Source organism: Carassius auratus, chromosome 13, assembly GCF_003368295.1.
Source record: "Carassius auratus strain Wakin chromosome 13, ASM336829v1, whole genome shotgun sequence".
Taxonomy (NCBI): domain Eukaryota; kingdom Metazoa; phylum Chordata; class Actinopteri; order Cypriniformes; family Cyprinidae; genus Carassius; species Carassius auratus.
In genome coordinates, this window is record NC_039255.1 from 25,828,751 (window position 1) to 25,847,593 (window position 18,843).

General features: G+C 40.8%; 2 protein-coding genes across 2 annotated transcripts; one reads left to right on the forward strand and one right to left on the reverse strand.

Annotated features, from left to right (window-relative positions):
* The first annotated feature begins 1,909 nt into the window (after positions 1-1,909).
* On the forward strand, positions 1,910-14,727 carry LOC113113123 (chitin synthase chs-2-like). Its single transcript, XM_026279304.1, has 19 exons — positions 1,910-2,007; positions 3,173-3,308; positions 3,720-3,905; positions 4,798-5,888; positions 5,995-6,096; positions 6,254-6,418; positions 6,728-6,875; positions 6,981-7,046; positions 8,569-8,803; positions 9,179-9,379; positions 10,627-10,911; positions 11,198-11,377; positions 11,468-12,011; positions 12,106-12,245; positions 12,473-12,828; positions 13,674-13,784; positions 13,866-14,083; positions 14,187-14,253; positions 14,389-14,727. The coding sequence occupies exons 1-19, from the start codon at positions 1,961-1,963 to the stop codon at positions 14,455-14,457; spliced, it is 4,347 nt and encodes a 1,448-aa protein (XP_026135089.1). The 5' UTR covers positions 1,910-1,960; the 3' UTR covers positions 14,458-14,727.
* Positions 14,728-14,819: 92 nt separating this feature from the next.
* LOC113113124 (mitochondrial pyruvate carrier 1-like) lies at positions 14,820-18,680 on the reverse strand. Its single transcript, XM_026279305.1, has 4 exons — positions 18,461-18,680; positions 15,392-15,488; positions 15,171-15,303; positions 14,820-15,069 (listed from the first exon to the last, which is right to left on the reverse strand). The coding sequence occupies exons 1-4, from the start codon at positions 18,533-18,535 to the stop codon at positions 15,045-15,047; spliced, it is 330 nt and encodes a 109-aa protein (XP_026135090.1). The 5' UTR covers positions 18,536-18,680; the 3' UTR covers positions 14,820-15,044.
* Between the last annotated feature and the right edge of the window lie 163 nt (positions 18,681-18,843).

The following is an 18,843-nucleotide window of genomic DNA, read 5'->3' on the forward strand; positions in this document are numbered from 1 at the left end:
TTTCTTGAGTGCCTCTCTGTTGGTTGGATTGTGGATCTGTGTTTCGGTTCCCTGTGTGTCAGTTATATTGTAAGACCTGTTGTTCTACATCTCTCTGGCCTCTTCATCCTGAAGTGAAAGTTTGTTTCATGGGACTGCTCTGTGCTGATCTGCCTGTGTGTTACACTGTTCTTCAGTCGGAGGAGCCGGAGTGTCCTCCATCCCAGTCATCGGTCACTCACACAGTCATCGTCCAGGATCATGAACCCGGTTCTCACAGAACGAGTGCAGCCGGAGGATACCTTCAGGAGTCTGTAAATAAATAAATACATGCATTTTGACAAAAACATACCAGAGTAAAAGTAAAAACAAAAATACAAATTTCACTCAAGTATTAAAAAAGTACAAGTACCCTAGGAGATCATATCATATTAATAACTGCTAATGCAAAAAGATACTCAATACACTGACAGACTGTACAAAAGAGTCTGGAACAACTGAAGAAACGTATGTAAAGTAAACAAGACAAGGTTAATGTGGTCCTCCAGAAGATGACCAGGAGTCAGATCTTCTCCATCGCTGGCCGATGAGCCACTGCACAAGTCCCCGGTGTACTCCCAAATACTGTGGTGTGGATGTTGAAGAGTTTCCCGGCTGGATCCATGTTGCTGGATGATTTCTGTCACTGACAGGGAAGAGAGCACTGTGAAACAACTGGGTCTGGCTGAAAGAAGATTTAATATACAAGATCTGAAGAACCACTCAAACAAGAACAGGACCTGGATACAAATACGGCAGACCAAGGTGCTTGCATCCATAACCTACACACAAGAAATAACAACACAATTATTATTAGTTCAGCAGAGCAGAGCATTGAGTGAGAGGAGAATATAGGCTGTATCTGAAGACTGAAAGATGCTGTCTTCAGAGGACGCATTACAAGATAGGAAGTCATCGACGCACGTCCGAAATCAGTGTTAGCTTCACTTCCTGTCTCCTGAGACGCCTTCATCTGGATGCTTTCTGAAAACAGCACAGATGTATGCTCGCTGCCTTTGATATCCCACAATCCTGTGCGTTTCATTCTGTGACAAAAAAAAGCTATTTTTGTTAAGCCAAAAAATAAAGATGACATCTGAAATGGTCAGTGGTCAGTTTCTGTGTAAATGTATGTTTTTGATCAACGTTTTACACTTTTTATGTCACTTCTAGCAAGAAATTAATATTGTAGCAATTAAATATCCCCTTAGTTATGACCAGAGCTCTCTATATTTAGCTGTAGATCATTAAACCAGTACTGTGCCTCAGAAGCCTGTCCAAAATAAGTTCACTAGGATCGATCTGGGATAGTCTTTGACAGTGGGGACAGCTGAGGGCTGAATGAGTGAACAGGGGTATAGAGTTTGGGGAATGGAGTCCTGGAGCAGGAGATGGTGACCTCTGCTGGTGCGAGGGAGAAACACGGGCCCTGACCCTGACACACACTGATCTTGTCTCCTGTTGAAGACACAGATGCTTTGGACAGAAGAACTACTGAGGAGCACTGAGGAAACGGTCCAAGAACCTCCTAAAGAGAGAGTGTGTCACTCCTGGTCCTGTGATTAATGCAGTACTGAATGAGTGTGACACGTGAAACCTTTTTGGGGTTTACAGGTTAACGAGGTCCTGGAAGCAGCTGAAACGATCAATAGCTGCTATATTAGTTCCTTCAATTCAATATCTGTCAGCTGTTCAAAACATTATATTCTCACTTTAGGATAAACTGAACATTACGATCATGTTAGAAGTACGACTGGACTTTGGTCCGAGTCATAAACACTGTTTCCGAGCAGGGATGTAATAAGGATGTTGAGCTGGGATGAATCTCACAGATCTTTGAACTCTTTTATGGGATTGAATATATATTTTATGAGATTTAAGTGATCTGTGTCTGGTGAGCACGGCATAACGCAGCAGCGCTTCATGGAGTAAGTGTTTAGAGATGGAGGAACTGAAGCAGCGGGGACGCAAGAGAGAAGGCCGTCACAGGTGAAACACACACAGCCGTCCTCCACATCTACTGCGCAAACACGATTACATCTCATTTACTGAGCTCTATACTACAGACATCACGAGTACAAGACTCACGACCACACACACAACAACACAGTTCACTTATCGACTGATTTAGATTTCATTTGATCATTAATCTTGAGGAAGAAGAAGAACAATGCTGAATGACCTGTGTGTGTGTGTGTGTGTGTGTGTGTGTGTTCAATGTAAAAAGGGCAAACCTGTCATTTCTACTTGCTATTTCTACCCGATTTCACCCTTAAATTAAGTTTTATTTGTTAATTCAGTAATGTTAATATATATATATATATATATATATATATATATATATATATATATATATATATATATATATATAAATAAAATCAGTTAATGTATATGTTACCACATACAGCATATTTTTTAGGTTATCATTTGTGTTTTTGTGTGTGTGTTTGTGTGTGTGTGTGTGTGTTGAGCGTGATTTCACTAAGTAAAACATGTTCCTAGATCAACATCTTTGTTATATCCTCGATTTAACTTTTCAGGAATTATATATTTATAGATTTTATAAGTTTATTATTATCAGGGTTAGGTGTTTCTCCACTCTTGTTAATCAGCTAGCATTTCCCTCTGATTTCAGGAATAAGTTATGAGTTGGGTTAGGTTTAGGGAAATGCTTGGGTTAAGTCTATATTGGCAAAATCACAGCGACTGTGTGTGTGTGTGTGTGTTATAGTTATATGCTACTAAGTAATAATATAGATGTAATATGGCAACATTATTAACATTCCCTTTGTCTTTATGTGGTTTGGTTTAGGTTCATTTTTTTCCTGTTACAGTGTTTTAGCATGTTATTGATTTATATAACATATAATTACAACTATTATACATTATACTATAGTTAAATTTGGGAGCTGTGCAGTCATATCAAAGCTGCTAATCTAACCCTGACGCTAACATCTCTCTGTTCGGTTTCATCTCACGTTTAATATCAAGTTTCTTTGTTTTATTTCTGAATGGTTTGCTCGTATCAATGATTCGAGGAGTCACGCTCACACACTTTAGTTTTCACACCACACTGAATGAATATACAGCACTGATTTCACATGTAACGATGAGGAGGACACACATTCATCCTCCACTATGACTGTCTGTTCAGAGACACCTGGGACCCGTTCCAGCTGAACCCGATCGGAGCCGAGAAGGAGAAGAAAAGAGTATGCTTTCGGATCGGGCAGAACCTGGTGGCTGTTATCGTGGGCCTGCTGGTGCTGGTCAGCGGGGTCATGAGCAAGGTGAACCATCACCAGTACATGCTCAGAAATATTAATATCTGTGTACTGTAGCCCTCTCCATCACCTCTACATTCACAGCAGTTCACCAACATCTGGAGCCGTATTACAATACACATCGGCCTCTGTTCAGCTCATGAAATATACCTTCCTCTTATCATAGTCATGGTTCAGGGATGAATATTATCAGTTCTACCATTCTTAATTAATCAAAGACCAAGCAGGACTGGCTGAAGACACAAATAACCATTATTCACTTTATAAAGACAAAATATAACAACATTTGGGTTGACTGTTATTATAGGAGTAGTAGCGTGTAACAGGTGTAACTGCATCACATTAATATAAAGATCCAGTGATTCACAGATGATTCTGTAGTGGTCCAGTGTTTTAGAGCTGTTTCTTGTGTCGTAGGGCTCTCTGCTGGTGTTGACCACCCTGACCAGTCCAGTGTCCTTGAGAAACAGCGTGGACAAACAGTTCTACACGCTCATGTTGATGTGTGTGCTGGTGATGCCAAACCTGCTCATGTTCCTGAAGTCTCTGTGGAAGTGTGTCTTCAAGAGCTATGTGTCCCCTAACCCAAAGACGCTGGGAATCGTGAGTCAACATTTACACACAGATTAACACAGGAGAACACTGCTTTAATAGGAAAAGAATTGAATAAGTCCAACAGGTCCTAATACGTGTGTCTATAAGTGAGTAATGAGGAATGAAGAGAGGGAAGTCACATGCGAGACATTGGCCCACAAATCAAAAAAAGAGTTAAACGCCCCTGCTGTGAAGAAGTGGTTCTCAGTTCCAGTGCTCACGACCCCCCGCTCTACAAAATCTGCATCCTCCGGGTCCTTACCACCACACCTCGTTCTTGTTCTGAGAGGGTCTCGAACGCGGGTCTCCAGCACCAGATCGTTAGAAGAGAGCTCCATCCATGAACTGTGCTCTGATTGATAGGGTCCCTACACCGTGTTCACTGCTCCCTACTCCCTGAGCAATGTGTTGAAGTATACTTCACTTCAGAGTGTTCATTCACGGATTTGCACTACACCACGTCCTGCAGCGTTTTTACACATAGACTAAACTTACTAGAGAAGTGTGATGTAATATACCTCTGTAAATAAATACTATTTAAATTCACGTGTCACACACTTTAATGCTCTCTGAATGGAACACATTCGCTCCCTTCTCACTGTAATCATGGCAGAATATCCTGTGAAGTTCACTTCGCAGGGCACTTACAGTCGAATAGAACAAACGTCTGAGGTGATGAGAGATGTATCCTAAATGTGCAGAGCTAGGGGTCTTGAGGACTGGAGCTGAGAACCAGGCGATCATTTAGTTGACTTCATCTGCTCGTGCTGTTATACACCAATGATGACTCGATGGCAGACGAGTAACTCCTGGAGTAGTTCCTGTATCTCCAACACGCATGAACTGGTGAAATGTGCAGCTTGCATGCAGTGAAATGAAATGATTGTTCATGCTTCTGCAGATGTGTGGGATCGAGAGTCTGGTGGCAGTCGGGACGGCGATACTGGTGCTCATTGTGATGCCGAAGCTGGATGTCCTCACAAACCTCAGCATCCCCGGAGGCATCTGCATCCTGTCAGCCCTGCTCCAGATCGCCTTACGCTTGCAGACGCAGAGCTGGACGATCATCTACCCCATATGCTCCGTCATCCTGGTGCTCAGCGGATACGTTCTGCTGGTGATCGACTACTACGTGAGAGAGTCCTCTTTTGTCCCAGGACAAGCAGACGGTTATTACATATATGTAGGCATTGCGATTTTTGCATCCCTGCTGGTTTCCCTGAACTGGTGGGAGAACCCCTTTCAGGCCAGCACTAGGATTCAGGAAATGCTCACCGAGCTGGAAACGTTCAGAGACAGCGTTTATCTGTTCACCAGCCTCATTCGAATAGCACTGACTCTGGGGGTGTACTTTCTGTACTACTGCCTGATCGCTGAGACCCCCATTGTTTGGGATGATTTCAGCAAAGCCAGTACAGGCACGATAGAGATAGGCATTGGTTTGTTTTGCCTGCAGGCGTTCTGCTCTGCTGCGTGCCACTGGTTCGGAGTCGTGGCCTGCAAGATCCACGCGGTCAGATTCGGTTTCGCTCTCCCCGTGTCATTAACGGGTCCAGCTACACTAATCCTGGGCATTATACTGTTCATGACGCAAGCTAAGGTTTTGGTCCCTTCACCTGATACTAGTATCTTAGAAGTACCCAGCAAAAACTTTACAATTCAGACTCCTTTCTGGCCATTTTGTCATGAACTTGAATCTCTCAAGGACCTGAATAAAACCTTGGCTATAATGTTGGAAATTTCCTATAGTATCTGTAAAACGTCCCTCAACAACCCGAACGCGATGTGGCCTTTCTCCATGCTGGCGCTGGAGGGGGTGTGCATGTGGCTCGGCCTGGTCTCCTGCACGTATTACGTCTGGAAAATAAAGGTGCAGAGGATCGAACGCACGTCACAACTTTTCGTCCGCCGTCTGTATGAATCCGCCTTCATTGACCTCTCTATGCTGCTGAACACGAAAATGAAAGTGGTTCGTACGGCAAACAAGGAGAGGTACTTATAAAATCATGATGTTTATGAAACGATACATGTAATACAGTACAAGTGCGTGAATCTAGTCCAAATCTGAGTGCTTCCTTTCCTTCTTTCTGTGGTGTAGTAACAGTGACAGTGACATGGAAAACTGTGTCATTTACCTGTGTGCAACAATGTGGCATGAGACATACGATGAGATGCTGAAAATCACGACTTCGATGTTCAGGTATTTATGATGGAGGAGTATTATAAATGTATTTGAGCTCAAAGCCCAGTTGGTTGAAACCCCTTAAGCAAAGAAACGCTTGCTAAGTCTTTTCTTCACCCGAGGTGTATTAAATGAACAGTTCTTCATTCGTCTTTTGCTTGTTTGTTGGCTTCAGACTGGACAGATACCGAGGGGATCCGAAGGAGGAACACAAGGACTGCTTTGACTTTGAGTGTCATATTTATGTTGATGATGCCTTCATGTATGAAAACGACACCGAGACAAAGCTTGTCAACATCTACGTCAGTGACCTCATACAAGTAGTCATGGAGGTGTACAGGTAAGACACACGCTTAATTACTGAACAAAATTATAAACACAACACTTGTTTTTGCTCTCATTTATCATGAGCTGGACTCAAAGATCTAAGACTTTTTCTAAGTACACAAAAGGTCTATTTCTCTCAAATTTTGTTCAGAAATCTGTCTAAATCTGTGTTAGTAAGCAATTCTCCTTCGTCAACATAATCCATCCACCTCACAGGTGTGGCACAATAAAAGGCCACTCTAAAATGTGCAGTTTATAATTTTGTTAACTATATATACACACACCCAGCTGCAAACTAAATTTCACTGTTTTTGCCTTCAAGGGTTTTTACAAATAAGGAGCCAGATGAGGTTTCTATCATTGAAACACCATATGGTGGTCGTCTTGTGTTTGTCATGCCAGAGGGAAACATGCTTTACGTCCATCTTAAAGACAAACAACTGATTCGACACAAAAAGAGATGGTCACAGGTGAATCACAAAGTCTTATTCCTTAGTCTGATAAGTAATTCAGTCTTCACAATCTGTTAATGTTGAACGTTTACCTGACCCAGACTGAGCATGTGTGTGTTTCAGATCATGTACCTCTATTACCTGCTTGGATGGAAAGGATACAATGTCAAAAACCCTCAGAAAATAACAGTAAGTCTTTTGAATTGCTGGATTGGTGAATATAATAGATTCACACAAGGTCACGCACCACGCAAGCAGTGCTTCTGTGAACGGAAAGAAACTGAATAAAACTATATACTTAAAAAATACATTTATCCTGTTAATTGTCACCCCGTCCCGTATACGGGACGCCTACGTTGACTATACTATATTACAATCAAATATAATCTAATCTTGACAAACTATATATCGTTGGAAAGGTCTAAGACTCCCAAATATATATTTTACCAATATTTTTTGTTAAAAATTATGTAGGAAAAGTAATAGATGAATTTCTGAAAAGAGTGCACCCTCAGAAATATACATTACAAAAGGAGCTTTGACCTTTGTTTAAAAAAAAGACTTCCTCGTTGCCTTTTTCTCTATCACATTTTAGAAATCATCAGAAGTTATATATCACTTGAAAACATAAAATCTCAAAATTCATCGTTCAAAACCCATTTTAAATTCAGACATTGCATTACCATGTAAATGGCACATCAAAATCATGTTACAAAATGTTTTCAGTCATGAATTATACAAATTTATGTTTGTATCACGCACATTCAAGTCTATCTTCAAAAACGTGAGTGACAGTTAACAGGTTATAGGCTTATACAGCAGATATATTTCACTTAAATCATTAACAGATTATAAAGACGAAAGAAAGAAATGTGCTGAGTTTCATTCATTGTGACACGCTCCAACCAAAGTTCACGGAAAGGAAACCGAGATGACTCAAAGTGGCATGAGCTTGTTTTCTTTATTTTGCAAAAGCTTCAAACAGTTTTGATAGATATGATTGATCTGGATGGACATAAATTATGGAGTAACAGTTTCCTCTATTACAAGGGAAAACAGAGTTAAAGAAACATATAAAAAGTAACACTCCTCAATTTAAATAGTGTTCAGCGTGACCACCGCCTCACTGTGTTATTCCCCTTATATTTCACCGCGGGAGTAATCTGTTTTCTGTCAATGGCCACTGAAGGGAAATAGCCAGAGTAATGACAAAGTGCAGTAAACTGTAAAACTAATTGTGCTATAAACCAGTGTGTGCATGACTAACATTATATATTGAAATAAAATCGTACGATACACCAGTTTGCAGTATCAGGCAGCCCAAAAATAGCTGGAAGTGGATGAGACTGATAATGTGAGTGAAGTACAAAGCCGATAGTTTACATAATAAATCATATTTTACCATCCAGATATGTTGAGCATATGGAAACATTTGCATTTGTGCCGAATGACAGACATTGGCTTCAGTTTTGCCTTAAATAGAAACTTTTAAATATAACTTTTTTACATTTTCTTGAAAAAATATATTTTAAAAGGGTTGACAGTTTTTCCTTTTGTTTAAAATATTGGGCCAAAATGTTGTTATAAAATATTATGCTGTATTGGCTATGACTAGGTGCAAGATGACTCTCTTTGTGAGTAATTTTTTATTATTATTATTTCTAATCCCTGCTGAAAATCTCCTTCTGTTTTTGACACTGTGTTCTTACAGAGACAAAACAACCCGAGTCGTGCCAGTCTCATATCATTAGATGGTGAGAGCTACTTACTACCCTCTTCTGACAACGACAGCAAGAGGAGGCACATCTCTGATGAGAACACGTATATCATGGCTCTGGATGGAGACACAGACTTCCACCCCGCCGCTCTGATTCTGCTGGTCGACCGGCTGAGGATGTACGACACCGTGGGGGCAGCCTGTGGACGCATACACCCCACTGGAATGGGTAAAAACCTCCCGCGTTCACATCATACATAACACTGACAAAACCGCCACATGAATTAAAGCAAGAAAGAGGCAGCAGTTTGGATTCTATAGAAGATAATGGTGTGCCCTTTTATAGGCCGGTTTATTTAATTCTGATTAACATACAAAGTCCACTGACATTAACCATTCCTGGCAGTCACTGCATTTTTATATTAACACCAAAGAGTAAAAAAGGGCTATCGAAAAGATCGGATAGCTCAATAAAACATGCAAATCAGCGTTTATAATATGATAACAGTGCTCATATAACCTGAATATAAAAATGCTCACATGCGATATGAGCACGACACTCTTTCCCAATGTTCAATCAGCGGTTCTGTGTGTGGTGTCTCAGGCCCAATGGTGTGGTATCAGAAGTTCGAGTACGCGGTGGGTCACTGGCTTCAGAAGACGGCGGAGCACGTGTTTGGCTCGGTTCTGTGCAGTCCAGGCTGTTTCAGTCTGTTCAGAGGATCTGCACTGATGGACGACAACGTCCTGAAGAGATACACCACCAAAGCCACGCGCGCCTCTGAGTATGTGCAGTACGATCAAGGTACGATCAACCCTTCCTCAGACTCAACCCTTCCTGTTTCTATAGCTCACTAGCATGCTAACCTTCCACTAGAAGTCTGGTTCATGCTTTATAAATTACTTGCAGTGACTTGCATTATTGCATACATTTGTCTTTACTATCTTGTCATCCAATGAGACAGATTTTCTGAATAGCCTTTTCCTGGAATGTATGAAAAAATTTTTAGTACTGCAGTGTTCATAAATCCCCATAATGGGTGAAAATGTGTCTACATTTGGGATTTATCTCACCCCACTGCAGTGGAAAAACTGAAAGAAAAAAACAAAAAAACAAGACGTACCTATCAATGCCATGTTACCTGTTTTAGAGTCTACACATGACACGAATAGAATATTTTACATCAAAATTCAGCAGCAGCCAGCATTCGTTTATATAGTTTCCTTTTCTGTCCCCCACTTTACTCACATATGCACATTTAACATTAAAATTAAATTAATGCAATTAGAAGACACTTTTATCCAAAGCGACTTACATTGCATGCCATACATTTTTACATATCATGTGTTCCCGGGGAATTGAACCCCAAACCTTGCGCTTGATAGCACAGTGCTCTACCAATTGAGCTAAAGGAGCACACCTCAAGGAAGGATCCATGTTCCTTTAACATGTTCAAGGAAGGATCACGTTGAAATTTACAAGCAAACATGCATGCATTTTCCATATACATGTACGATCAGTTTTGTTTTAAAATGAGTTAAGAATAATAATTTCCCAAGTCCGACAACACAACTAAATTATCTATATTACAAAATATTAGCTTTTCTTCACACTTGAAACATGGAGCATTTAAAGAACCAAATGTGGTTTAGATTTAAAATAAACTTTTTAGTGAAATTTGATACAGAGAGGTGTTTCCACAGAATTCAAGGGAAACTATGAATGTTTTTCACAGAGCATGATACATAAAAGATTATTTTTGAAGGTAACACAAATAATGTGCTTCTTGTGGTAAAATCTATAGTTAAATGGTCTTATTTAAAGTTGAGTTAAAATGTAATTGAATCAACATTAATAATGTAATATCATCTTTTGTGTTCGATCAAGAGAAACTTTGAAATAACAGTTGCAGGTTAACGCAGCACTTCTGTTCAGTAAAGTAGATGGTTAGTGAGATGTCTATGACTTACAGCATCTGATGCTTCTGTGTAGTTGAGTCTGTATGATGGCCGAGAGTCAGTTGATCATGTTTCTCATCCGCTCACGTGTAGGTGAGGACCGCTGGCTGTGCACTCTTCTCCTGCAGCAGGGCTGGCGCGTGGAGTATAACGCCGCTTCAGATGCTTACACCAACTCACCGCAAGAGTTCAAAGAGTTTTACAACCAGAGGCGTCGATGGGGTCCTTCAACACTGGCCAACACCCTCGACCTGCTCCACCACGGGAAGGAAACAGTCCAGAGAAACTCTTCCATTTCCATCCTCTACATCTTATATCAGACCTTCACTGTGGCTTCCTCCATCCTGGGACCTGCCTCCGTCACCCTCATGATAGCAGGTTAATATTAAAAAACTGGGTAAAAATGTGTTACTGTGGTTCATCTGCCCTGCTGGAAATTGACCTGGTTGACCATCTGGTCGATCTGTTCAAGGCTTGTGTATTACCTAATCTGGTAAAGACCCGGTTGAGATGGTTAACCATGCCCCAAGACACAGCTTGGTTTACCAGCTTGGACTTCTTAAGCATGACCTGGTCACGAATATCTCTCTGTGAATATATCATGTATGAAAACTGATGTGAAGTGCAAAGACTAGTGTAATTGACTCTTTCTTTTCCATTTTAGGAGCGTTCCAATTTGTGTTTGGGATTGAAGGCACTCTTTCCATAATAATTGGCGTTATACCTCCAACTGTTTACATGATCATATGTTTTGTGGCCAAACCCAACTTCCAAATCACCATTGCTGCCATTCTCAGTGTCATATACGCATTCCTGATGACTGCATCCTTCTTCTCCATTATTGGTAATCATCTATTTATTATTTTTTTGTATGTATAAATTGTGTTGAAAACATGCTTGTTGATATTCAGTTTCATTGGATGTCTTATTTTAGGTGACATGGTTAAACAGGGGACATTCATAACCCCTACTGGACTCTTCCTGGTGTCTGGTGCGATCATGTACATGGTGACAGCCATCCTTCACCCTCAGGAGTGCACTTTGATTATCTACGGTCTGATGTACTTCATCTGCATCCCCAGTGGATATCTCCTCCTCACCATATATTCCCTAGTCAACATGCACAATGTCTCTTGGGGCACTCGAGAAACTAACAAGGCGAAGGAGCAGAAAAAGCAAGTGGGCATTGTGTGCAATCGCGACTGCAAAATGTGCTGTTGGGACGTGAAAATCCAAGTCACTCAGGAGACCGAGAGTCTAGTCCTTCAACAATTTCAGCAAGCCATCAATCCAAACACACCAGCTGCCAAAACTGAGCCAGACGACCTAAAGGCTCAGAGCACCCATGAAGTCCAGAACAGCGAAGATGCCAACAAACACATCCAGGACGACCTTGAGGAGATGATTAATAAGAAGAACAAGTCCAAAGAGAATCTCGACAGGGTCTACGAGGAAATAGACGCTAGTTCTGACAGAAGGTAAAGAATATGAAAGAGTGTGTTGATTACATTTGCAATGCAGCATAAAAGTTCATAATTGTTCCCTAACTGTTGTTTCAAATTGATCTTCCAGTGGGAGTCCCAAAGGTGAGAGAAAAAACGACCAATTTAATGATGAAACAGACTTTGATGATGACGACGACGATGATGATGATGATGATGATGACAGTGATTACGATACTCTGGAGCCAAAAGAAGCTGTGCCCGAGAGTGGTAAGAGATGACATCTTTACGATGCATTCCTATAGTTATTGAGTTCATATAGTACACGTGATTCATGAACGTCTTGTCAGTACAGTTTGTAAATGGGTGTCTCAGATTAGTAATAGAATGAGAATATCTGAATCAAAACTGCATACAGTACAATCCTCATCTGGACCCTGTTCTGAGTGTAGAGTTGGTCTCGTTGTTGTTGACGTTGTTCTTTTTCAAACGGACAGACTGGGTGGAGCCCGTCAAGAGAGAGTTCCTGAAGAAACTGACGTACGCCAATCTGAAGAGAAACCTTCAGGAGCAGATCCGCTACACACTGAGAAACAAGAACAAGGAGGATCTGTGCGAGGAACTGGTGTCGATCCTCAGCGACACCCTGAACGAGGAGCTGAGGGATAAAGTGGGTCCTGAGGACATCTTGAGTATGAGTCAGCTGGAGGAACTGCAGTATGCTCTGAACGAAGTCGCCCGGCGCATCGTGAAGTCCAACCGCATCGAGAACGGAGCGCAGAGACTGGAGAGGCGTGTCAAGAGGGCAATCGAAAGGACACTTGTGGCTCCACAGGTTGATAAGCTATCTGAGGTAATGCCTTTTGGATGGTTGATGTTATAATGACAATTACACAAGTAGGACATGTTCCTGGATGTCCATTCCCATCAATGCATCAAACACAACACTTATCTTGTAAACTACCACCTAGAAACCAGGGAGGGACAACTCTGGCCCTCGAGAGTTTAGCTCCAATGAGGAGCCTGTCTGTAGCTGTCCAGGACAGGGGAGGCCAATGGCCCCAATCGTTTAGGATATCTCCTTTATCAGACCCATCCTTTGCAGATATTGTTGTCTCTTTTAATGAGAGCTGATTCAGGTGTGTTTAGGAGGGGTTGAGAAGTGTTTAGAGTCCAGGAACAGGGTTGGGAAACACAGTTTTAGTAACCCTGAAGACCTGGATTAGCTTGTTTTACTATGGTTGGATCTAAACTCTTCAGTTTCCAGCCCTGCCCTAACACTAACCCTGTAGCTAATCTCTGATTGCGGAGTAGGGACTTTATTCCAGGAACGAGGAAGTTGATCCAAGAACATGTCCAAACTGGTCAAATCACCAGAATACCTTTGAGAGGTATTCAATGCTAGTGTCATGTTAATGATTAAGTGCTAAAGCTAAGGTTAGGGCTTGGAACACCAATCTCAACCATTTAGGAGTAGGAATTGTTTTTGGTGTATAAACTTAGGTTGGCTTGAACTGGTTGACAGAAATACTGTACCAAGACCAACTATAATACAAAATAATCTAGATTCATTTGGGTTAATCAAGCTTCAGTAGATTATCAATGGATAAGTAATGCATTTGGCTAAATTAACGGACCGAATGCACCCAAACTGTGTAGTCTTTTACAAGTATGTTTATGTTTCCCTATTATTACCAGGATGAACATGATTTCTGGAATAAACTGATAGAGCGTTATCTTCTACCCATACAAGATGACAAAGCTCACCTCGAGGAAGTGACACGGGAGCTCAAGTCCCTAAGGAACAAGGTAAGCTTGGCAAATGAAGAAGTCCATCTGTCCAGGCCTGTGACTTCATGCACTAAATGAGCACTATTCTGTGTTTTGCAGGCAGTGTTTTTGTACTTCATAGTTAACGTCCTCTGGGTGGTAGCTACGTTCTTCCTTCAGGCCATTGGCACTGATGTTCTGAGCATCAATATTCCCAAGTACTATCCCAACGGTACTGAAGCACCAGACCCCTTGAGAGTGGAGCCCTTGAGCCTGATGTTTCTGCTGTCCTTCGCCGTTCTGCTCATCGTTCAGTTCTTGGCTATGCTTTACCACAGGTAAACCTCACAGCACGCACTGCCACACTGGTACCCAGTCTTTTATATACATGTATGGAGCTTGATTATTTGAGATCTGAAACCCTGTTATTTCTCACTACAGAGTGTACACCCTCATCCATGTGGTGTCGTACAGAAGCTCAGAGAAAAACTACAAAGAAAAGGATGAGGTGAGGAGCTGCATGCCGCTATCCATGTGTCAGCCTGTACATTAAGCGTTTTCCTTCTGAAAAGCTGACTGGATTTTTACAATGCTTTAAACTTGATTACTATATTGTTTTTTACAATGGTCTTGTTCATTGCAGGAGGATGAAGATGAGGGATTGATCCTGGGGAATCCCCAAAATCTTACCGTCACCGCTGACGACTTGTGAAACTGTTGCGAAACGCTGATTCTTTTGCTCCTAGTTAGTAAACTTAGTTAAAAATTAATGATTTATCATACATAAAATAATAATAAATGAATCCAGACTTACACCACAGCACTCCACAGCAATAGAAACTGGAGCTGGGATTGGTTTACTGTAGATTACTGCACCCAATAACATTTTTTAAGTATTGTTTGAATAATGTTTGATCACCTGCTAGTTTATCTGTGTTACTGTATTTATAAAATTAATAAATTATAAATTATTTACAAGTTACATAGGTCTTCTGGAGTCTTTTTATAGCTGTGTGTGAAGAACAAAATTATAGATAGATAGATAGAGTCAAAAGAAGCAAAGCCAAAATTTTGTATTTTTCTCCATATTTATTTGTAACATACACTGATCGCACTATGTATGGAAATAAATTATTCAACTATTTTTACATTACATACAAACTCTTACCAAGGCTGTGTTGTAAGGCTTAAAATGTTAAATGTGTAACAGAGGAAATGGCGTAAGCCCAATCATCAGTGTATATGAATGATTATTATTGTGTTAAAACGGATCAGCCGTTGTGATCTCCTCACACTTCATCATTTGGCCATCTTCTTCTCCATGCTGAGGAACACAGAGAGACAGAGCGTGTGTTAATGTGAGAGCACTGAACACATCTCATCTCACGTGTACAGTAAACACGGGACAGTGTGAGGCGGTCGTACTTGTATTTGATGAGTCTGCTGCCCTGAGTGAGCTGCGCTGCTTCATTGGTGAAGTGACAGGCGAACAGGAGCCAGTTTCTGGGCTGGACCTTGTAGGCGAAGCGCATGAACAGCAGCGAGTAGCAGGTCAGAGCTGGAAAACAAGAGGGAGAACACCTGGATTGACCTCTGACCTCACACTATCGGTCTGTTGCACAAGCTGCTGGTGTTGTGTCACGTACCGAAGGTCATTCTGCCGCTGATGATCTCTGGACTCTTCTTCATGTCACTGATGGCGGCGATGGGCAGACCCCAGTTAGCCACCGGACCCCAGAAGTGCTGGAAAACATGAGAAACCACTGCTGTAACCGCCGGGACACAGACACAGAGAGATCATTCACTAGACACGGACTTACTGTGCTGAGGAGAAGATCCACGGGAGAGCAGAGCCGTCAGGAAAGAAACATCAGCGTTACAAGAACAAATACAACACATGACAGGCTCAACAAGATGGTTAATATACAATATCAAGTGTCTGCTGGTTCAAAAATAATGTACTATTACTCCAGAACAGCAAGCATTAAATTCAAGGCATTGTTTGTCTACAAAACACCACTGGCTCTGCACCCATTTACCTGAATTCATTTCTTCAGATCTATGTTCCCTCTAGAAGCTTGTGCTCTGCAAGTGAACGTCGCTTGATTGTTCATCCCAAAGAAGCACAAAGTTACTTTTACAGACTTTTAAATTAACTGTTTCCTAAACGACCTGCCCAACTATGTATTATAAAATGTTAAAGCAAAAAAAAAAAAAGACTAAACAAACAAAAAGGCCTCAAACACTAGCTTGCTCAATTCTTTTTCTATTCCGTTATATTTTTTATTATATAACCACAAAATAAAAACGTGTAACCTGTGCTGTGTTAAGCTAACTGAGACTTATTATAGCACTTATATCATTGCTCTTTTTGTTGTTTTCGATCGCTTCCACTGTCCTCATCTCTAAGTCTCTTCTGATAAAAGCCTCTTCTAAATGGCTAAATGTAAAGTAAGATGAACAGTCACAAAAACAAATAAATGTTTACTGTGATATTTATACTAAATGTATAATGATTTACAGATGAAAACAATGGTTTTATTGTGTTCTAACAAGAGGAGTCGATAAAGACACGCACTGCTGCTGTCAGGGCTGGACTGGGACAAAAAATCAGCCCTGGACTTCATCCAGACCAGCCCACCATGCATGTAAACATGCGCGCACACACACACACACACACACACATGCACACACGCACACACGCACACTACATGTCTATACATACATTAATCTGGATGTAAAATTACTGATTAGAATGTATTACTATCAAAACCAAGAAAAAACGATTAAAATAATAAACAAAGAAAATGTAAATTATTTTATCAGGCTTTATTTTAAATATCTAAAGGTCTTAATTTATGTGCTTCTTATTATTCTAATAGAAATATTAATGCTTAGGGTACACATTTTCTGCTGTAACTATATTTCATGTGCTGCAACATAACACTTTTTTTATATTAATTCACGCAAATTACCTCTGACATGTTGGCTGCTTATAGTAGGCTAGTATTAAGACCACTGATCTACAGTAAACATGATTTATAAAGACCACTGATCTACAATAAAATAAAAGAGTAATTAAGACAAAGAACGTTGTGTAGTGATTTATTTTACATTTTTAATAACATAATCAAAGGCCTTTAAAAAGCCACAGCATAAATGGCTGCCCACTTCTCCGGGTGTGTGTTCACAGTGTGTGTGTGTGTGTGTGTGTGTGTTCACTGCTCTGTGTGTGTGCACTTTGGATGGGTTAAATGCAGAGCACAAATTCTGAGTATGTGTCACCATACTTGACTGAATGTCACGTCACTTTATTCAAATGCAGAGCTCAATGCTAGGGTTCAGAACTTTTCTTGCCCTGCCAAAAATAAAAAGATAAAAATAAAATTGCTATTGTTTTCTTTGTAAATAAGCTGCAATCTCATTTCACAATTGTAATTTCAATACCACAATAAACACTAACTATTAAGTTCAAACATTAATGAAGACAAGTGAACAGTCAGTAATAAAAATGTTAAAAAATTATCATAAATAGCACCGTTTTCAGGTACAGATATTGCATAATCAAATGTAAAATACTTTAGGTGAAAATATAATAAATATGTACTGTAGTGCACATATTTAGCAAAATACTCCTTTCTTATGGCTATTTTTCAATCTCAACTAACCTGCTATGGTCTTTAAATGGCTTTCTTGAGGTAAATGTAACATTCTGTGAAATAATTGTTCTCCTGCTGTTTTGACTGATAACTGATCGATATTATTTCTGAGGCATATATAAATTTCTGTAAGTTGTACTGTATCTTTAAACAGAAAGTAACAGATGATCGGTTTACTTGAACTGAGGCGCTAAAGCGATCTGTCACGTCACATTTTCTGAAACGGTATTGTCTGAATTTTGTAATAAAATAGAACTTGAGAGCTGAGAATTTTAAATGCAATTTATATAGATCAGTGAGTGGTGGCATATTACAGCTGGAATATCCTAACTTTTTGAAACAAAACAATGCAGTAGCCTCCGTGTATCATTACATTTCTGTCTCACCTCAGCTGTCAAGTCCGCCCTGAGGACGTCTTCACGTCTCGCAGCTCGCATCAGCATCATGCGCAAGCGTCGTTTTATCTGTTCTTTATACTGCTTTTTGTAATGTTTTAAATAAATTATTGTGACTAACGTCACAAAAAAGCATCTTGCGGCTTCATGAGAGAGACACGTAAGGCCGGAATTGGACTGTACAAAAATATACTTACGAATATATTTGCGATAAATAATGATTTAAAAACAAAATACATAACGCTACGGCCCAACCAGACCGCGGCCCACCGGGAATCTCCCGGTAGTCCCGATGGCCAGTACATGCCTGGCTGCTGTTAAACCAATCAAATTTAAATATGACTAACGCTGTGAAGACGGTTTTATATCTCCGAGACTCGACTCAGGTGATATAACCATAGACAGTAAAAGATATAACGACAGTAAGCTCAGCTCACTCCACTGTCATGTAATCACAGAGCTCTGGGGTCAGACAGCGCCTCCGACGGCGAGCGGCGGGACTACAGCTCGTGTCCTTCAGGTGTTCCGCGGTCATTATCTGTTTATATACGGTCTGTGGTTAATCACATACACACGACCGAGACTCACTTCACGATATTCTGCTCGACACTCCTCACACTCTGCACGGTTTGACTCGTCAGAGAGAAACACAGAGAAACACTGACCTCATGAGATACTCTCTGAACTCTTTACTGCGGAGATGATCCACGGCCTTACGCGCCAGTGTCCCGGCCATTATCAGTCCGACGACGAGAGAGTCACGACGAGAACCGGTCCGTGAGGAGAGGACACTGAAACAACACTGAGCAACACTGCAAACAGTGTACGCGACGACAAACAGAGGACAGAGGAACGCAGGCGGGGTGACGTCACTTCCTGCGCACACACTCGCTGCTGTCAGATGTGAAGTCCTCAAGGTGCTGAAAACAAAGTATTATTATTATTAATATCATTGTTATTTTTATATTTTTAAACACAGTTCGACAGGTTTACGTCAGATGTTATTATTGTTACCCTGAAACTACTTTACACTTATAATGGCAA

Bases quoted from the DNA above. Each gene is read 5' to 3' on its own strand.
- LOC113113124 (XM_026279305.1), bottom strand. From the start codon at position 18,535: ATGGCCGGGACACTGGCGCGTAAGGCCGTGGATCATCTCCGCAGTAAA. The intron at 15,489-18,460 runs GTGTTTCTCTGT...CATGTTTTCCAG, and splicing joins GAGAGTATCTCATGAGGTCA to CACTTCTGGGGTCCGGTGGC. The intron at 15,070-15,170 runs GTACGACCGCCT...TGTGTTCCTCAG, and splicing joins AGCAGACTCATCAAATACAA to CATGGAGAAGAAGATGGCCA.
- LOC113113123 (XM_026279304.1), top strand. From the start codon at position 1,961: ATGGAGGAACTGAAGCAGCGGGGACGCAAGAGAGAAGGCCGTCACAG. The intron at 3,309-3,719 runs GTGAACCATCAC...CTTGTGTCGTAG, and splicing joins TCAGCGGGGTCATGAGCAAG to GGCTCTCTGCTGGTGTTGAC. The intron at 6,097-6,253 runs GTATTTATGATG...TGTTGGCTTCAG, and splicing joins ATCACGACTTCGATGTTCAG to ACTGGACAGATACCGAGGGG.